Source organism: Microtus pennsylvanicus, chromosome 15 (assembly GCF_037038515.1).
Source record: "Microtus pennsylvanicus isolate mMicPen1 chromosome 15, mMicPen1.hap1, whole genome shotgun sequence".
NCBI lineage: Eukaryota > Metazoa > Chordata > Mammalia > Rodentia > Cricetidae > Microtus > Microtus pennsylvanicus.
In genome coordinates this window covers 27691080-27710348 of record NC_134593.1, presented here as the reverse complement: position 1 = coordinate 27710348, position 19269 = coordinate 27691080, and the positions used below count along the sequence as shown (strand labels likewise).

The window sequence follows — 19269 nt, the reverse complement described above, 5'->3', positions numbered from 1 at the left end:
ATCATGAAGAGGCAATTAGAAAATATACGCCCAAAAAGAAGGCGTTTCAGCTTGCTGTCTCTGCCTCTGACCCACAGCCAGCCCCTCCTGGTGCGGTCCTCAGCTCGAGCCCCGCTTTCCATCCTCACTTTGTCTGACAGGACTCTGAACTCTCTCACAGAAGGGCTTTCTCATTTAAAAACACACAACCAACTACACAGTGTAAAACTATACAACCCTGTAGAATGTCTGCTTAAAGAAACATGCTTAAAAGATGGTTGGCCTATGCCAAATCGGCCATCAAAATCTACCTGGGCAAACATATTCCTTTTTTTTTTTAAGGGAGGGGAAATGCCTGGTTTATTCAAGATTGGGATGAATCTGTTCTGTAACCTTTCAGTTAGTTTTAAGCTAATTGGGTGTCCTTGTCAATAGTTATAGCACACAAAAGTAGTGCCTAGACAGAACCATGACAGGGCATTTTTTTTTTCAAAGTTATCGTACGGTCTATCTCCCTGGATTTTTCATCTCGGATTTCAAATCCCCCTTCCCAGGGAATAGTTGACCTTCAGATTTCAGGCCTTGTGTCTCCTCCTTTCCCAACATCCATCATTTCTTGGTAAAGCCAAACTGGGTTTCAAGTCTCTACTTCCCTTAACTGAGTTTAAAAATTTTTAGTTGTTTTCAAAATCTGCAGTCTGCTCATTGTGCCAACTCTGCACTGCAGAGAAGTCTTTGCGTGGGGTTTCCAGCTTGGTTCCTACAAACAAGCAGTCACTACAAACAGGTTTAGTATTCACTGGGGGAGAGGAGCCAAAAGTGACCCTCTTCTGAGCTCTGGTAGGCAAGAAACCCAGCAGCATCCCACGGCCCCGCCTGGGCGCTGTCCCTGGTGCTGCCGGATCCTTGGGCGCCCCTGCGCCTTACCTGCTGGAAGCTGCCAAGATTCCCCAACCGTTAAGCAGACTGGAGCACCACATCTCACTTTTAACACAAATGACTACCCCGGCCTGTCCTCTTTGTCCCCTTGCCGGAGTTTTCAGATCGGCCATTCATCAAAAACTCTCTTTTTTTTTTCTTCTGCATAACTCTCAGCTCATCTCCGCCTGCTTTAAGACAAGGGGGAGGGGGAGAAAAGGGTGGACTGACAAGGACGATAAGAAAGAGTGGGGGTGGAAAAAAGAGACTGTAGGAGAGGGAGAGAAGGGGTGAAAGACGAAGCGGCAAAGAAAAAAAAAGTTCCATGGGCAAGGGCTCCAAGGGAAATGCCGGGTGATAACTAAAAGAGAGGGGGTTGGGGGTGAGAGGAAGGGCCACAAGGGGAGTGGGGGTGACAAAGAACAGCAGAGCCTAAGGCCAAAAGTGCGGAAGAAAGAAACTAAGAGGCAGGGGACCAAAGAAGAGCCAGGAGGCCCGAGAAGAACTGCCCAAAGGGCCGGAGAGTGACTAGACAAAGAAAGGGCGCTGGGTCGGCACTTGCACCAAGGCGATGAGCTGCAAACTGCAGGTGAAACGCAGAAAAGGGAGATCTACAGGGTGACAAGTAGTCTGGGACCCAAGGGGACGCTGGAGAAGGACCGGCCGGGCTGCACCCAAGTGCGGGGTCCACTGTGGCGCGGGCCCACGTGGAGCGCAGAGCGGCCGCTGAATCACCGCAGGGCTTGTCTCCCCCTTCCCCCCACCCCTGCCCGGTGCCCGCAGTCCCCGCCTCCTCGACCGCCGCCTCCACGGGGCGGGGCCCTGGCCCGGGACCAGCTGCTCGGCTATAAAGGGGCTGCGGCGAGGCCGGCAGAACGCTGTGACAGCCACACACTCCAAGGCCTCCAAGATGAGCTACACTCTGGACTCCCTGGGCAACCCGTCCGCCTACCGGCGGGTCACCGAGACCCGCTCCAGTTTCAGCCGCGTGAGCGGGTCCCCGTCCAGCGGCTTCCGCTCGCAGTCCTGGTCCCGCGGCTCGCCCAGCACCGTGTCCTCCTCCTACAAGCGCAGCACGCTCGCCCCGCGCCTTGCCTATAGCTCGGCCATGCTCAGCTCTGCGGAGAGCAGCCTTGACTTCAGCCAGTCCTCCTCGCTGCTCAACGGCGGCTCCGGAGGCGACTACAAACTGTCCCGTTCCAACGAGAAAGAGCAGCTGCAGGGACTGAACGACCGCTTCGCCGGCTACATCGAGAAAGTGCACTACTTGGAACAGCAGAACAAGGAGATCGAGGCGGAGATCCAGGCTCTGCGGCAGAAACAGGCCTCCCATGCCCAGCTGGGTGATGCTTACGACCAGGAGATCCGAGAGCTGCGAGCCACGCTCGAGATGGTGAACCACGAGAAGGCGCAGGTGCAGCTGGACTCCGATCATCTGGAGGAAGACATTCACCGGCTCAAGGAGCGCTTCGAGGAGGAGGCGCGGCTGCGCGACGACACGGAGGCTGCCATCCGAGCGCTGCGCAAAGACATCGAGGAGTCCTCGATGGTAAAGGTGGAGCTGGACAAGAAGGTTCAGTCGCTGCAGGATGAGGTGGCCTTCCTGAGAAGCAATCACGAAGAGGAGGTGGCCGACCTGCTGGCTCAGATCCAGGCGTCGCACATCACGGTAGAACGCAAAGACTACCTGAAGACAGACATCTCCACGGCCCTGAAGGAGATCCGCTCCCAGCTCGAGTGTCACTCAGACCAGAACATGCACCAGGCCGAAGAGTGGTTCAAATGCCGCTACGCCAAGCTCACCGAGGCGGCCGAGCAGAACAAGGAGGCCATCCGCTCCGCCAAGGAAGAGATCGCCGAATACCGGCGCCAGCTACAGTCCAAGAGCATCGAGCTCGAATCCGTGCGTGGCACTAAGGAGTCCCTGGAGCGGCAGCTCAGCGACATCGAGGAGCGCCACAACCACGACCTCAGCAGCTACCAGGTAGGAACCGCGGCTGCGCGGCCGGCCGGCGCCAGCGCCGCGCGCCCCCGACACGCCACTCTCGTGAGCGCCCTCTTGGTCGCGCTCCCTGGTGGCAGCTCGCCAATGCGCACGAGCGCAGCGCGGCAGACCCGAGTTAGCCGTGGTCCGGGGTCCTTGCCCCGCCCTTCCTCGTTGCCCCACCCACCTATCTCAACTGCTTAGAAATCCCCCTCTCCTTCAAAAACTTGCTTTCCTATGACAGATTCTACTTTTAAGTCAGGGGCACATTCCAGTAATCAAGAAATACGTCATTTAATAAGCAGAAATACCATAGTCTCTCGTATCCTCCCCCTCCCGCCGCCGCAGCCGCGCTGGGACAGAGCTTTCAAAACTGGCTTCAGTCCAGAGTTTGGGTGGGGATGGAGGGCCAGGTCCAATCAGGACCTTCCTTGGGTTCCCAGTCCGAGTGTTCCCTTTGGGGGCGTTCTAGGCTTACTGATCTCCCTGTCCGTAGTGCTTGGGAAACCTCTGGTTGGTTTTTGTTGGTTTGTTTTGAATTCCGTTACCATAAAAGAAAAGAGGCGGGGGCTAAGAGTGATATCTCTTAGACTTATGGAGCTGGTGGCGGGGGAGGGGGTGTGTGTGGAAAAAGCTCCGGGGGTGGGATGGCAAGTGTCTTGTGAAGGAAGTTTCTGGAGACTCATTGTGTCTTTCAGGACACCATCCAGCAGTTGGAAAATGAGCTTCGGGGAACAAAGTGGGAGATGGCTCGTCATTTGCGAGAATACCAGGATCTCCTCAACGTCAAGATGGCCCTGGACATCGAGATCGCCGCATACAGGTAGAGGCTCTACACAGACTTGGTCCAGGCGCTATCCGCACTGCAGAGGCTGCTGGTTCACAGCCTTCCCCCACTTACGCCAAAGCTGACAGTGTGAGGCTCAGAGGCCTGTTCCCCCTGCTCGGTTACAAACAAATTGAATCCTAAGTATTTATCACTTTTGTTCATCTTTAAAGAGTGAAAATGGGGAGGGTCCGGGAGGAGTTGGGGGAAGGAAAAGAATATGATAAAATATAATTATTTTTTAAAAGCCCAAAATGCACCACAAAAGTGGGGAAGGGGTAATTTTTAACTTTATTTTTAATATTTCATCTGATGATTCCAACTCTTTTATAATGCCAAGGACAAACACCAGGTCATTCTACCTCTGGTTTTCTCTGATAGCATACCGTTGCCATCATCTGGCTGAGACTAGATATAGGTGCATTAGAATATAGATACACTCATTTTAAGTCTATGGATGATATATGTGCATTCTATGTGACCACAGCATATATGATACTTTCATATATCGAGATCTATACAAGCATGTATGCATAGAAACATATAGAACTAAATGCATAAGCAGTTACTGGTTTGATCTCTTTATCAATAGACTGGCTATAGGTCTCCTGATTAATGCTGTCTTTCTGCCGACCAGATTCAAAACACACAGTTCTTGACAAAGCAATCATTTCCTGTAAAGACTTTACAGAAAGAATAAACTGCACTTTCTTTTTAAGGAAATCAGATGATTGTACAAATAGACATCCTGTCACTGAACTAGCAGAACAAATTTTAACCGAGTTCACCTATATCAACATCCAGCTATAATTTAAAGTCATCAGCATTCTGATTTATGTCCAATGGTTTTAATTTTTAAATTGAACATTTTATTCGCTTTAACAATCCACACGAATCTTGACAGTTCAAATGATGAGGGAGGCCACCATCTGGGGGATAAAGGGAGCTGACGACTAGGGACCCTCTGAGAACGTTCATACTGCACTAAGGGCATGAAGTCATGCTGCAGAGCTGGACTCACGGTCTGGGTGTGGCTAATTTCCTACTGGGCGTGGCAAGATACTGCAGCAGAGGACTGGCTGGCACTCTCAGAGACTCTGCCACTGCATATGTTATAACACGTCAATGAAGTGATAGATAGTAGGCACTGCAGTGGTGGGCAGAATGTTTTCCTTATGTGGCTCTCTTTATTCTAAAGTGACTTGTGCGTTACCCTTGCAGTAATGAAACTTACAAAGCCACATAAGTCTTCAAGCCTATCTCATCTTCTTTGATTCCTTCCTTAGGAAACTCCTGGAGGGTGAAGAGACCAGATTTAGCACATTTTCAGGAAGCATCACAGGGCCTCTGTACACACACCGACAGCCCTCTGTCACAATATCCAGTAAGATTCAAAAGACCAAAGTCGAGGCTCCCAAGCTCAAGGTCCAACACAAATTTGTGGAGGAGATCATCGAGGAAACAAAAGTGGAAGACGAGAAGTCAGAAATGGAAGACGCCCTCACAGCTATTGCCGAGGAGCTGGCAGCCTCTGCCAAAGAGGAAAAGGGAGAAGAGGCGGAGGAGAAGGAAGAGGAACAGGAAGCCGAAAAGTCCCCTGTGAAGTCTCCTGAGGCTAAGGAAGAAGAGGAAGGGGAAAAGGAGGAAGAAGAAGGCCAGGAGGAAGAAGAAGAGGAAGATGAAGGTGCCAAGTCAGACCAGGCAGAAGAGGGAGGATCTGAGAAGGAAGGTTCCAGTGAAAAGGATGAAGGTGAGCAGGAAGAAGAGGGAGAGACTGAGGCAGAAGGTGAAGGAGAGGAAGTAGAAGCTAAAGAGGAAAAGAAAACTGAAGAAAAAGTTGAAGAAGTGGCTGTCAAGGAGGAAATCAAGATTGAGAAGCCAGAGAAAGCCAAGTCTCCTGTGCCAAAATCACCAGTTGAAGAGGTAAAGCCAAAACCAGAAACCAAAGCCGGGAAAGACGAGCAGAAGGAGGAAGAGAAAGTTAAGGAAGAAAAGAAGGAAGTCGCCAAGGAAGCACCCAAGGAAGAGAAGGTAGAGAAAAAGGAGGAGAAGCCAAAAGATGTTCCAGAGAAGAAGGCTGAGTCTCCGGTGAAAGAGAAAGCTGTGGAGGAGGTGATCACCATCACCAAGTCGGTAAAGGTGAGCCTGGAGAAAGACACCAAAGAGGAGAAGCCTCAGCAGCAGGAGAAAGTCAAGGAGAAGGAGAAGGCAGAGGAGGAGGGAGGGAGTGAGGAGGAGGGGAGCGATCGCAGCCCACAGGAATCCAGGAAGGAAGACATAGCTATCAATGGGGAGGTGGAAGGAAAAGAGGAGGAGCAGGAAACTCAGGAAAAGGGCAGTGGGAGGGAAGAGGAGAAAGGGGTGGTCACCAATGGGTTAGATGTGAGCCCAGCAGATGAAAAGAAAGGGGATGAGGACAAGGTGGTGGTGACCAAGAAGGTGGAAAAAATCACCAGCGAGGGGGGCGATGGTGCTACCAAATACATCACCAAATCTGTAACCGTCACTCAAAAGGTCGAAGAGCATGAGGAGTCCTTTGAGGAGAAACTAGTGTCAACTAAAAAGGTAGAAAAAGTCACTTCACACGCCATAGTCAAGGAAGTCACCCAGGGTGACTAAGATCTGAGTCCACTGCAAAAGGTTAAGCCATACGACAATTTCAAAATGCATGTGATTGACAGCTTCAAAACAGAATGGGTTCTCCCATGGGGGCTCCAGACATTGTATTTTCCTTTGTGCAATAAGAGGGAACTGCATGCAAGCTCAGGGTGCCTCCTCCTCAGTCTTTGGGGGAATCCAAATGCATGATAGTGTATGTACCTGGGGGATTTGCCAGTTTCCTAAACTGTTGGAAGAGGGGCACTCGGGGGGATGTCTTGAGATGTATTATGCAAAGTACCAACTGAGCCAATAATAATAAGTGAAACAGAACTCTCTTAGCCTTAAGAAAGCTATATATGAATACTTATGTTTACCTCACTGGTGCATTTAAAATGGAATTCTGCTCATGGGAGAACCTTGCTGACCGCACAGTTTGCAACCTTACGTTGATCGATGTTCAATGTCACATCAGTCCTTGCTCAATAAAGGTCATACTGGAAACATAAGTTCAATGTGTGGTGGTTTCTTATTTCACAGGGAACTATCTGCGGCCAGGAGCTGCCTTCCCCCCAGAATGCATTGCCTCTGAGAATTGCTAGTGGCCCGCGCCTCTCAGTTCTCTGAGAGAATCTAACAGGAAAATAAATTGCTTAAGATGTTTTCATGTGTTGACACTTTTACTTAGCCCATGCTTCATCCCAAACCTTGAAAACTGTAGCCCTGAAATGAGAGTAGAAATACCACAAGGAAATAAAAGGGGATTTGGAGAGAGAGAAGACTTCAGTCTCCAGATAGGTCCATCCTGGGGCCTGTACAGTGTTTCAAGGTAAGAGGGGCCATGATGAGGCCATAACAGGCCTCCTGGAGTTGGGTCACAGACCAGGGGTATGGTGTGTGTCTAGAAGATGTGGGGTTTAAATAGTCAAGAAACATCACTGATCCTTGATTTCCTTTAAAAACAATTTATACTGTTAGTTTTTATTATCTGGGGAAATGATGCCAAAAATAAATAAAATATTCGCATTGGGTTTTAAGAAAAACGAGTCTTTGATTTAGGGAGTAAACAGGTTTAGGTGAAAAGCCCTGGTATGGACCAAAGGAAAATAATACTAATAATTCCAAAGACATTTGCCTTAGACCTTTACATTCACGGGTAAATTAATTAGCATATATTACCTTTTCTAAGGTTTTGGGTTTTTTTCTTACCAGTGAGAACAGCCCAAGGATATCCTCCTTTGATATTCTGTTTAAATGGTTTTTCAAGATACTCCAATTTGAAACTCTCAACATACCCAGGGAAGCTCAGAGAAAACGGCAGTTTTGGCAGTGGTGTTTCCCCAGCCATTTGCCAGGAGCCAGTGTTTACAAAATTGGCATAACATCTACACTCGTGGCTTGTGTTAAAGGACTCGTTTTTTCCAGATACTATAATATCCATGACACCCAAGATGAAAGAGGGTTATTTAAATATAACAAGCCCCAAACCCCACCTCTGTGTGGGAGTTAAAAATTAAATGCGCATACGAGAGGCATCCAGGCTAACAGCTGGAGCACAGCTATCAGCTGATGATTCAGGTGTTGAGACAGAAGTCACAGACAGCCCCTGAGACTGGCTCAGCCCAGAACTATGTCCGTAAAACAGAATCACATTTGCCTCCCATCTCAGCCAGTAACAGGAGAAGCATCTTGATTAAGAGTGTAATCGAAAGTGACCCCAATGGTGGGGGTGAGGCAGTTCCACTCCCCCAAGGCCTGGGAGCCTATCAGAGTGAGAATAATGGCTCGGTATGATCTGATCCACACAAACTTTAAGTAACTATTAATAAGTAAACATTATTATAAAAATAATTATTTGTTCCTGAAACCATCTCATCAAATGAAAGTAATACCAATGGGGTGGGGGAAAGAGTACCCACTCTGTTCCCGGGGGTACAGAGACCTTTTTTTGAGTTTGTGTACTGTTGTGTTATACTTTGTTCTTTTTCCGTAACATGTACTATTTAAAAATGAGATCAGTCAGCTGAATTCTCCCTGAGGCAGAACTGTGTGCTTACCCCACCAACTCTGGTGACTTTCAACCACCTCATTTTCTTTCCTAGGAATACCTTCATATATTCTTAAAGACAGTCACTATTTTGACCTCCTCACAAATACTAAAACAATGTTTCTTTGATAATTCATGCAAACATTTCTGAACTAATAAATGACCTTGCTGATTCATCAAGCGAGCTAGATGTTTGTTAAGGATCCCCTGGAGACATACTGCTATTCTCTCCTGAGATTATTGATTCGATCGTGAATGGCAAATATTGCACTCTAATTTAAAGGAAAACAATCTGAATTTCATGTTCCCAAATATAATCAGTGACACTGAGAAAGTTATTAAAAGCTCCAACTGTCCAGGAAGCTAGAGTCTGGTATCTCTGACCTTAGTCTGTCCCTGGCTACAGCGACACTAAGCTATAAGAGAGTTGCTACTTGGCCAGCAGATTGCCTTTAAAATACTGCTCATTTTATCTGTTGTGAGAAGTTGCCAATGTTAGTTAGTTATCAGGCTTTTTACTAATTTAAAAAATAAAAGAATTTTCTTAAAAATCTTTCTCTGGTCAGCAGCTGGATTGTAGAACTGAGATTTAACCTAGAGTTCAGTTCCAGGGTACACACTGTCAACCCCTATACAACAGCACCCCTCAGACCCAGCCTTCAGATCTGCCCTCGGGCGCACCCCACAAACCCACCCCTCAGAACCACCACTCACACCCACCCCTCACACCCTCCCCCACACTCACCCCTCACAACAACCCCTCACACACCCCCACACTCCTCACACACTCCTCACACCCCCTCACACCCCCCTCACACCCTCTCACACCCCCCTCACACCCACCCCTCACACCCCCTCACATCCCCTTCACACTCACCCCTCACACCCTCTCACACCCCCCTCACACCCCCCTCACACCCACCCAGGCAGACACCTCCGTTTATAAGGATATCCATCTGATTCCTTTCCTTTCAGAGGAGAAAAGGCAGAGCTGTACCATGAGTCCTGCACTTGACATGCTTATCTCTAGGGCATCACTCACACCATGAGATGATGCTCAGAAAACAAGTGGCAATCCCTTCTACCACACAGCTTGCAGCAGTGTACATAAATTCGCCAAGTGCTTTTCTCGTGGTAAACTCGCAAGTCTAATTTTTTTGAAGGAGTTATTTCTGGTGTGTTGCAGCCTACCACCACTCAGTGCAGAAACAGTATTAAAACATTAGGATCGTCGTTTCCACAACAAATAGCTTACTAGTTCCAGTTTGGAACAAGTTCCTCTTCCTAGTTGTTTATATAACTTGCCCAAAGGGGAAAAGTTCTGTTTGTTTGTTTTGTTGTTGCTTTCTTTCTTCTCTCATACATTACAAGCCCACCGCAGTTTCTCCTCTATTTCGCCACAAGTCTCTGCTGCCAGCTGCCTTTTCCCCCAGATTCACCTACACCCACCCCCTTTCTCCCCCTTAGAAATGAGCAGGCCTCCCAGGGATATCAACTAAACACGGCATTGCAAATGACAACTGTCACATCAAGGCTGAATGAGGCAACCCAGTAGGAGGAAAAGAGTCCCACAAGCAGGCCAAAGAGTCAGAGACAGCCCCTACTGTTAGGAGCCCCTCAAGAACACCAAGCTATCCTGCCATAATATATGGGCAGAGGACCTAGGTCAGACACCTACAGGCTCCCTGATCTCTGGGAGCCCCCATGAGTCCAGGGCAGTTGATTCTGTGGGTTCTGTTCATGGTGAACCTGACCCCTCTGGTTCCTCAGATCCTTTCTCCCCCTCCTTCTCAGAACTGCTCAAACTCTGCCTAGTGTTGGCTGTGGGTCTCAGCATCTGCTCACATGGGTTGCTGGATGAAGTGTCTTAGATCTCTTTGAAGGGGATTCTCCTGGGCTCCAGTCCCAGAACACTCTGTAGGCAGGGCAAACTGTAGGTTGAAGGTTTTGTGGCCAAATTGGTGTCCCAATTCCTTCACTTGAGGCCTTGTCTGGTTACAGAAGATGGCCAATTCAAGCTCCGTGTCTCCCATTACTAGGAGTCTTTGCTGGGATACTCTCGAAGATTCCATGGAACCTCCACTACACTGTTTCCACCTTGTACCATAAATACCCCCAATATCAGTTGTTTCTCCCAGTATCTCCTCCACAGTTGATCCTCCCTGTTCCCAACTCCACTTTCCCCCAGTCTACCCTGAAAACCTATTCTGTTTCCCCTTCCCCAGGGGAGTCTTTCATCCCCACATAAGCCCTCCTTGTTACTTAGCCTCTCTGGGTCTGTGGACCACAGCATGACTATCTTTTACTTTACAGCTAATGCCCCCTTATGAATGGGTACATGCCATGTTTGTATTTATGGCATATAGATATAAATACCTCATATAGGATTTTTTTTCTAGTTCCATCCATTTTCCTGCAAATCATATCATTTTTTTTATTTAACTTAATTTCTTTACTTAATCTTTGGGAGTTACACATCATGCATCCTAATCCCACTCACCTCCTAGTCCCTCCATAGTTTCTCCTCACCCCTGCAGGGCCCCCCTCAACGAAAAATTTTCAAAAATCTAATCAAGACAAGCAAAAAAACAAACAAAAACCTCTTCATCCCTCCAACTTTCCCTCATTTGTCCTGGTGGCGTTGGAAGCTGAGGTGTGTCACGCAGTAAACCCTTTTGTCCAGTCAGCTTTATTTGCAAATGTTCATTGCAGTGAGTCATTGATCCAGTCCAAGGTCTTTGGTTTCTGGTACTCCATCATTACCGTGCTCACTGAAACTCTTCTCCAATATCACGAGACCACCCCTGCAGGCATCATTCTATAAGACCAGTCCTTTCGTGAGCTCCAGCAGGCCCTAGACGGGGTAGACACTAGGGTGGGCCTATTGGAAACAGGCAAAATCTCCTTGTCCTAAGTACTGCCATTTTACCTGTAGGAGAGTTGGGAACCTTTTGATAGCTGACCCACCTCCTCCCTAAAACCATAGAGTCATTATGTGTCTTTAGTTCTCTAGAAACATTATGGCTGTTCCTAACAGTAGAAAGAACAAATGAATCGGATTGATTGGTCTGAAAAGCTTGCATTGTATGTTGACTGACAATGAAAGAATATTCAAGGAAGCCCCTAATCTCTAAATCCTGATGGGTGAAAATTATAACTGTAACTTGGCAACCAGTGTTTGTGGGTTTTGTGCTTTAAATACTTGCTTCAACTGGTACTTGGGGTCAGTTCAGCTCCAGAGTCTATTCTGTGGCCCTGATCAATTGGTTCCCTCTCCTCCTCCACTTCTTTCATGCTGCCCTGCATTAAATCTTGTCTTGCTGTAACTGCTTGTGTCTGCTTGGGTTGCTTAGGAGCCTCGGACCACAACAGGTCAACCCAAGGCCCAGCTATGGGCCTGGGTGGTAGTTGAGCTGGTCAGTCCAGACCACTGGAACTACCCACCTCAGCTGAGGGTCAGAGCCAATTCCTCTATGCCCATACCACTAGGATCAGTTCTCCCTTGCTCGTGGTGAGGGGTGGGGCCATCTCTCCCAACTGTTGGGGGCCATGTCTCCCATGTAGGTTAGGGTCATCACTCTTGCTGCTGTATCCAGCGAGGGTCAGGGCCAGGGGTCCCAGGACCAGCGAAGGGCGGGGTAACTCAGCATGGCCCTCTGATTTCATCACATATGATGCCTAGGGCCTCCAGAGGTGACACAGGCCACAGACATCCACATAGACCCTAGCTGTAGCCAAACGATGGACCCAGACATGGTCCTTGGCAGCAGCTTCTGCCCAGACAACATCCTGGCTCCGGGTATAAGCAAAGGTCATTCAGATCTGATAGTTTTGGTGGCAGCATGCCACCAGATACCAACAAGGTCACAGGTTGCTGCCCTGACCCCAGTCTTCCATGTAACCTTTGGTGGCAACATGGCCCTCAGACTTCAACATGGACACCAACTGAAGTAAGACCATAAGTCCAGACATGGTCCTTGGTAGCCGTCCAGATCCAGTGTCACCATTGCCCCAGGTAGCAATGCAGGCCACTCAGATTGGCATTCAATAGTAACAGTAATATGAAACATCAAAACAGACCCTGGCTGTAGTAAGGTCATGGATCCAGACATAGCCCTCGGGTGCAGCTCTGGCACAGATGTCACCATGTCTCCTTCAGATGTATGACCTCCTTTTTAAGAAGTTTCTGTAAATTGCTTTTGGTAGGATGGTCACTTTTACTGTTAATCTTATCTATCCATTTGCATGAGAGATCATTCCACCTTCTGATATCTTCCTCAATTTCTTTCTTCATTGCCTTAAATATTTTATAATGCAAGTCATTCATTCACTTGCCTGGTTAGAGTTACCCAAAGATACTTATTTTACTTGTGGCTGTTGCGAAGGGTGTTATTTCCCTGATTTCTTTCTCAGCCCGTTTTTCATTTGTGTAAAGAAGGGTTACCAATTTTTTTAGTTAATATCATATCCAGCCACTTCACTGAAGGTCTTTATTAGCTGTAGGAGGTCCCTGACAAAATTTTTGAAGTTTCTTATGTATACTATCATATCATCTGCAAATAGTGATACTTTGACATCTTCCTTTCCAGTCTGTATCTCCTTGGTCTCCTTTAATTATCTTATTGCTCTAGCTAGAATTTCAAATACCATATTGAATAGACATTGAGAGAGTGAGCAACTTTGTCTTGTTCCTGATGTTGACTATAGGCTTGCCGTAAACTATCTTTCTTATGTTTGTGTATGCTCCTTGTATCCCTGATCTCTCCAAGACTTTTATCATAAAAGGGTATTGGATTTTGTCAAAGGTTTTTAAAATACCTAATAGATTATTATGTCCTTTTATTTTTTTCAGTTTGTTTATATGGTCAATTACATTGACAGATTTTCAATATTGAATTATCCCTGCATCTCTAGGATAAAGCTTACTCAATTGTGGTGGGTGATTTTTTTATGTATTCTTGGATTCAGTTTGTAAGTATTTTGTTGAGTATTTTTGCATCAATGTTCATGAGGGAAAGTGGCCTGTAATTCCCTTTCTTTCATCTTTAGTGTGGTTTGGCTCTCAAGGTGACTGTGGCCTCATAAAATGAATTTGACAATGTTCCTTCTGTTCTATTTTGTGTAATCATTTAAGGAGTATTTGTATTAGCTCTCATTGAAAATCTGGAAGAATTCTCTGCTAAAACTCTCTCCTCTGGGCGTTTGTGGGATGGGGGAGCGAGATTAGACACTTTTTTAAAAAAGATTTTATTTATTACATATACAATACAGCCTCCATGTCAGAAGAGGGTACCATATCTCATTGTAGATGGTTGTGAGGCACCGTGTGGTGCTGGGAATTGAACTCAGGACCTCTGAAAGAGCAGTCAGTGTCCTTAACCTCTGAGACATCTCTCCAACCCCGAGATTAGAAACTTTTAATGACTGCTTCTATTTCCTTATGGGCTGTCGGTCTTTCTAAAGTGTTTATCTGATGTTGTTTAACTTTGGTAAGTGGTATGTATCCAGAAAAATGTGTGTTCCTTTTAGATTTTTGCATTTTTGTGAGATATGAGGTTTTCAAGTATGACCTAATGATTCTTTGTTTCATTGATTCTTTGTTTCTATTTCATTGATTTCAGCCCTCAGATTGATTATTTCCTGACATCTACTTCTCTTGGGTGTGATTGCTTCTTTTTGTTCTACAGCTTTCAGGTGTGCTGTTAAGTTGCTAGTGTGAGACCTCTCTAATTTCTTTCTAAAGATACTTAATGCTGTGAACTTTTCTCCTAACACTGCTTTCATTGTGTCCCAAAAGTTTGGGTATGTTGTACATTCATTTTCATTGAATTCTAGGAAGGTTTTTGTTTCTTTCTTATTTCTGCCTTGACCCAGTAGTAATTCAGTAAGGAGTTGTTTAGTTTCCATGAGTTTGTAGGCTTTCTGTTGTTGAAATCCAGCTTTAATCCATGGTTATCTGATAGGATGCAGAGGGTTATTCCAATTTTCTTGTATCTGATAAGACTAGCTTTGTGACTGAGTACGTGGTCAATTTTGGAGAATGTTCTGTAAGATGCTGAGAAAAAGCTATATTCTTTTGTGTGGGGGTGAAATGTTCCATTTGATTCATAGCTTCTGTTAGCTCCCTTATTTCTGTTTAGTTTTTGTCTGGATGACCTGCTCATTGTTGAGAATCGATTATTCAAGTCTCCCACTATTAATGTATGAGATTGGATGTGTGATTTAAGCTTTAGTAATGTTTCTTTTACAAATATGGATGCCCTTGTATTTGGGTCATAGGTATTAAGAATTGAAATGTCATCTTAGTGTATTTTTCCTCTGGTGAGTATGAAATGTCCTTCTCCATCTCTTTTGATTTATTTTGGTTGGAAGCTCATTTTGTTTGATACTCTAATAGCTACACCAGCTTGCTTTTTAGGACCACTTTCTAGGAAAATCTTTCTCTAACCCTTTACTTGGAGGTAATATCTATCTTTGATGTTGAGGTGCATTTCTTGTAAGCAGCAGAAGAATGATCCTGTTTTCATATCCATTCTATTAGCCTGTATCTTTTTATTGGGGAAATTAAGTCCTTTGATATTGAGAGAAATTAATGACCAAGGATTGACCACTCCCGTTATTTCGGTGGTGGCAGCAGTGGCGGTGGTGGTGTGTGCATGTGTATGTGTGTGTGCGTTTAACTTCTTTGTGTTTTGCTGGTGTGATATTTATTATTTATTGTCTGTGTTTCCATGGGTGTAGCTTGGGTTGAAGTTTTCCTGCTAGTACCTTCTGTAGGGCTGGATTTGTGGACAGATACTGTTTAAATTAGACTTTGCCATGAAATATATTGTTTTCTCCATCTATGGTGATTGAAAGTTTTGTTGTGTGGGTATTGTTGTCTGGGCTGGCATCATGGTCTCTTCGAGTCTGAAAAACATATGTTCAGGTCCTTCTAGCTTTTAGAGTCTCCATCAAGAAGTCAGATGTAATTCCAATAGGTCTGCTTTTATATGTTACTTGGCCTTTTTCCTTTGTAGTTTTTTATAATCTTTCTTTGTTCTGTATGTTTAGTGTTTTGATTACTATGTGGTACAGGGACTTTCTTTTCTGATCCAATTTATTTGTTGTTCTGTAAGCTTTCTGTACCTTTATAGGCATAGTCTTCCTTGTGTTAGGAAACTTTTCTATGATTTTGTTAAATATATTTTCTGGGCTTTTGAGCTAGGATTTTTTTTCTCCTTCTTCTATTCCTATTATTCTTTGATTTGGTCTCTTTATACTGTCCCAGATTTCCTGGATGTTTTGTACTAAGATTTTTTTTTTACTTAACATTTTCTTAAACCAATGAATCTATTTCTTCTTTTAAATATACAGTACCTGAGATTCTCTCCTCCATCTCTTGCTTTCTGTTGGTAATGTTGTGTCTACAGTTTTTGTTCACTTATCTAGATTTTTTATTTCCAAAATTCTCTCAGTCTGTTTTCTTTATTGCTTCTATTTCCATTTTCAAGTCTCGAACATCTGTATTCATTTTCTATAGCTGTTTCCCCCTCCCTTGGCTTTCTTGGCATTCTCTAAGGGATTTATTGATTTTTTTTCCATTTTTGTTTGTCTTTTCCTCTATTTCTTTAAGGTATTTATTCATTTCCTCCATAAGAGTCTCTATCATCTTCACAAAGTTGCTTTAATGGTCATTTTTGTGCTTCAGCTATGTTGGAATATTCTGTCTTGTTGTTGTAGGATAGCTGGGCTCTAGTGTTGCCGTATTGCCCTGGCTTTTGGTGACTGTGTTCTTAAGTGGTGTTTAGGCTTATGGGTTGGGGATGATTCTAAGTCCAGGTGCTAATTTCTAAGTTTGTCTCTGTTGGGTGAGTGCTTTGGTTGCTTGGTTTCTGTTTCCTCTTTGGTCTTCTGGTCTTTGTGGCCTGGATTTCTGACAACAGCCCTGATCTCTGATCCAGTAGTGAGTTTCTGTTCAAGTTGGGGGCTGGACTTCTGGTGGCTAGTTGGGCCTTTGATGCAGCAGGAGATCTATATCTGAATTGAAGGGATGGGATGAGGTGATGAGGAAAGGGAGTGGGGATTGGGGACACTGGGTGAGTGGGGTAGAGGTACTGGTGGGATGCCCATCAGTGGTTCTGGAAGCACATGTGCTCTCTAGTTCAGCAGGGGGTCTCTGCCATAGTTTTGTGCATGGTGATAAATATGGACCTATTTTTATTCTTTTACATGTTGCTATCTAGTTATGCCAGCACCATTTGTTGAATGTGCTTTTTTCCATTTTATATTTTTTGCTTCTTTGTCAAAAATCAGGTGTTCGTAGGTGATACATAAAAATTCTGTTATGATAAAGATTCAAGAAGCAGAAGAGTGGGTATATATATTTTTTTAAAGGTGTATTTAAAGTTTATGGGTGTTTTGCTTCTCCATGCCTGTGCACAATGTATATGCTGCACCAGCAGAGGCCAGAAGTGGGGCTGGGATGCTCTGAACCTGGACTTGAGACACTTGTGAGCTGCCAAGCGAGTGCTGAGAAGGGAAACTGGGTCTTCTGTATAAGTAACACGTGCTATTAACTGCCGAGCCCTCTCTCCAGTCCGCTAGGTATCGATCTTTGCTCTGATGTTTCACGTGTTTTGTGCTACTCACATTCAGAACCCTAAAGGATGGGTCAGCTTTTACTCCTTAACCCACGCTTCTCAGCCCTACTGTGACCAAAAAGCTCTTTGGAGAAAATTACTCCCACGGTAGCTTTCATAGCCTTTGCAAAGATATCTAATCTCTGAATTCCAATAACTTCTGTCCTCTGGCACAAATTTGACTAGAGTCCAATAGTCCCCAGAGTGGACCTTCAAAGAAGTGAAGGCCTGCCTCCAAATTTAAAGAGTCCGAAAGAGTTCATGAAAATTACTGTATCTCCTACTTACTAGGCACACTTTTTTTAAAAAGTTATTTATTTTTATTTGTGTGCAGGAGTGTTTGTCTGCATGCATGTCTGTGTACCGTGTGTATGCCTGGTACCCAAGGAGCCAGAAGAAGATGCCAAATCCCCTGAAACTGGAGGTCCAGAAAATTATGAGCCGCCATGTGGGTTCTGGGAACTGAACCCCAGGTCCTCTGCAAGAGCAGCCAGTGCTGAGCCACCACTTCAGCCCAAACATTTCTTAGTGTTTCTTCTGTAATAAATCCCTGAATCCCCATAACAAAATATTTTGTAAACATATTATTTTTATCACTGTTTTCAAAAGAACTTTGAGCAAAAAGTATCTGGATCAGTTTTATAACAAATTCAGTTTTTTTTCTCCTAGATGCTTTTGCAGATTAGACGAGGCCGTGTGAGTATATAGTTTCTGTAAGTGTCTGAGTCACCTGAACCATCTATTAGATGAGCCAAGCTTATCCAATAATAGACCCCATTCTCTTCTTTTTTTTTTCAATTTACAGAGAAAGTAGTGTTTGTAAAGTGTTACTGTAAATCATATTGCTACAGAAGTGGTAGAATTATTTCACTCAAAAATCATGTCCCCTGGGAACAAGGTTCCATTATCCTTTGTGTGTGACATTACTTTGTGAAAAGCTAGTGCCAATATCAAGTCTAATTGGTGCTGGAGAAACTCAGTGTCTATGTTTCCATATTTCTTAGAACTGTAAGTTGAAAATGAGATTTAAAACAGAGATGGCTCAGTGGTTGAAGCACTGACTGTTCTTCCAGAGGACCCAGGTTCAAATTCCTAGAAGTCACATGACAGATCACAACAGTCTGTAACTCCAGTTCCAGGGGACCAGATGTGCCTATCTGGCCACTGCGGGCACCAAGCATGACTATGGTACACAGATATATATGCAAACAAGGCATCAATATACATAAAATAATGAGGAACACGGAGATTTAAAAGAAATAATACAAGGATCCTTCCACTTGTTAGTCACCTATAGTGATGGCCCCATAGAATGAAGCAGTGTCTTCCTCTATATCAGCTATGATCAACACTTTGTTCTTGAGTGACCGACACAAAAACAATATGCAAGATCAGTTAAAACGACCAAGTGTCTGATAAAACTTATTTTTATGTATCAGCAGCCCAACCAGCCCAGGCAGTTCTGATAGCGTGTGGCTTGAAGGCAACATATTAAAATTCTGGCCAAATCTGGATAAGTCACTTCAACATCCCGCCCACTGTCATCTGTTACACTCACAGCTTGGGATGAGATTTCCGCTGCCTTGTTACGAAGCTTAATAATCACGGTGTCCCTGTGAACGCAGTTAGCAACGTCCACCCACTGAGTTCATTCTCTTGGAGGGCCAGGATGAGCTTATAATTAGAAGAAATCACATTGTCCTGACATTTGGAGAGCCGAGGCTCATCTACTCTTCACCAGCCACCCATGAAGCATGCCACCAAACGCCTCAAAACCTATCACCTTGTCCTTGGTGATGAATAAATACACTTGACGATATTTTGTTAGGAATTTGTTTAGAGGCTTTGCTTGGGAAACAAATGTCTCTAACAAGAGATACCGAAAAAGGTAAACAGGGCCACCCCAAAGTTTCCCAAATATGACAAAGACACACAGAGAGAGAATCTTTAATAACAAAGACTTGTTGAAGGATGAGAAGTCACTAGCATGAAAGACCTTATCTTGTTCACATCGGCACCCTATAAATCCATGATATCAGAGAAGAGGAGGTTATAGACATATCACCATGAAGATGGCATTCCCTAGGGTTGAGGGCTTGGCATGCCTCCACAACACTTTTGACAATCCTTGAATCTGTGCCTCTACCCTGGACCCCTAACCTCCAATTTGTCATTAGAAAGACTGTGTCTGGAATGTTGCATTAAAAACCTTAAAAATCTGAAATATATGTTCACATCAACCTCCTTGGTGCCCACCAGTCTCTTGTATTATTCACTTGGCTCTTCCATCAAGTGT

The 19269-nt window shown here is 45.0% G+C and overlaps 1 protein-coding gene across 1 annotated transcript; it reads left to right on the top strand.

Annotated features, from left to right (window-relative positions):
* Window positions 1-1681: 1681 nt before the first annotated feature.
* On the top strand, window positions 1682-6814 carry Nefm (neurofilament medium chain). The gene is made up of 3 exons (XM_075948934.1): window positions 1682-2881; window positions 3580-3704; window positions 4994-6814. The coding sequence occupies exons 1-3, from the start codon at window positions 1808-1810 to the stop codon at window positions 6324-6326; spliced, it is 2532 nt and encodes an 843-aa protein (XP_075805049.1). The 5' UTR covers window positions 1682-1807; the 3' UTR covers window positions 6327-6814.
* Window positions 6815-19269: the final 12455 nt, after the last annotated feature.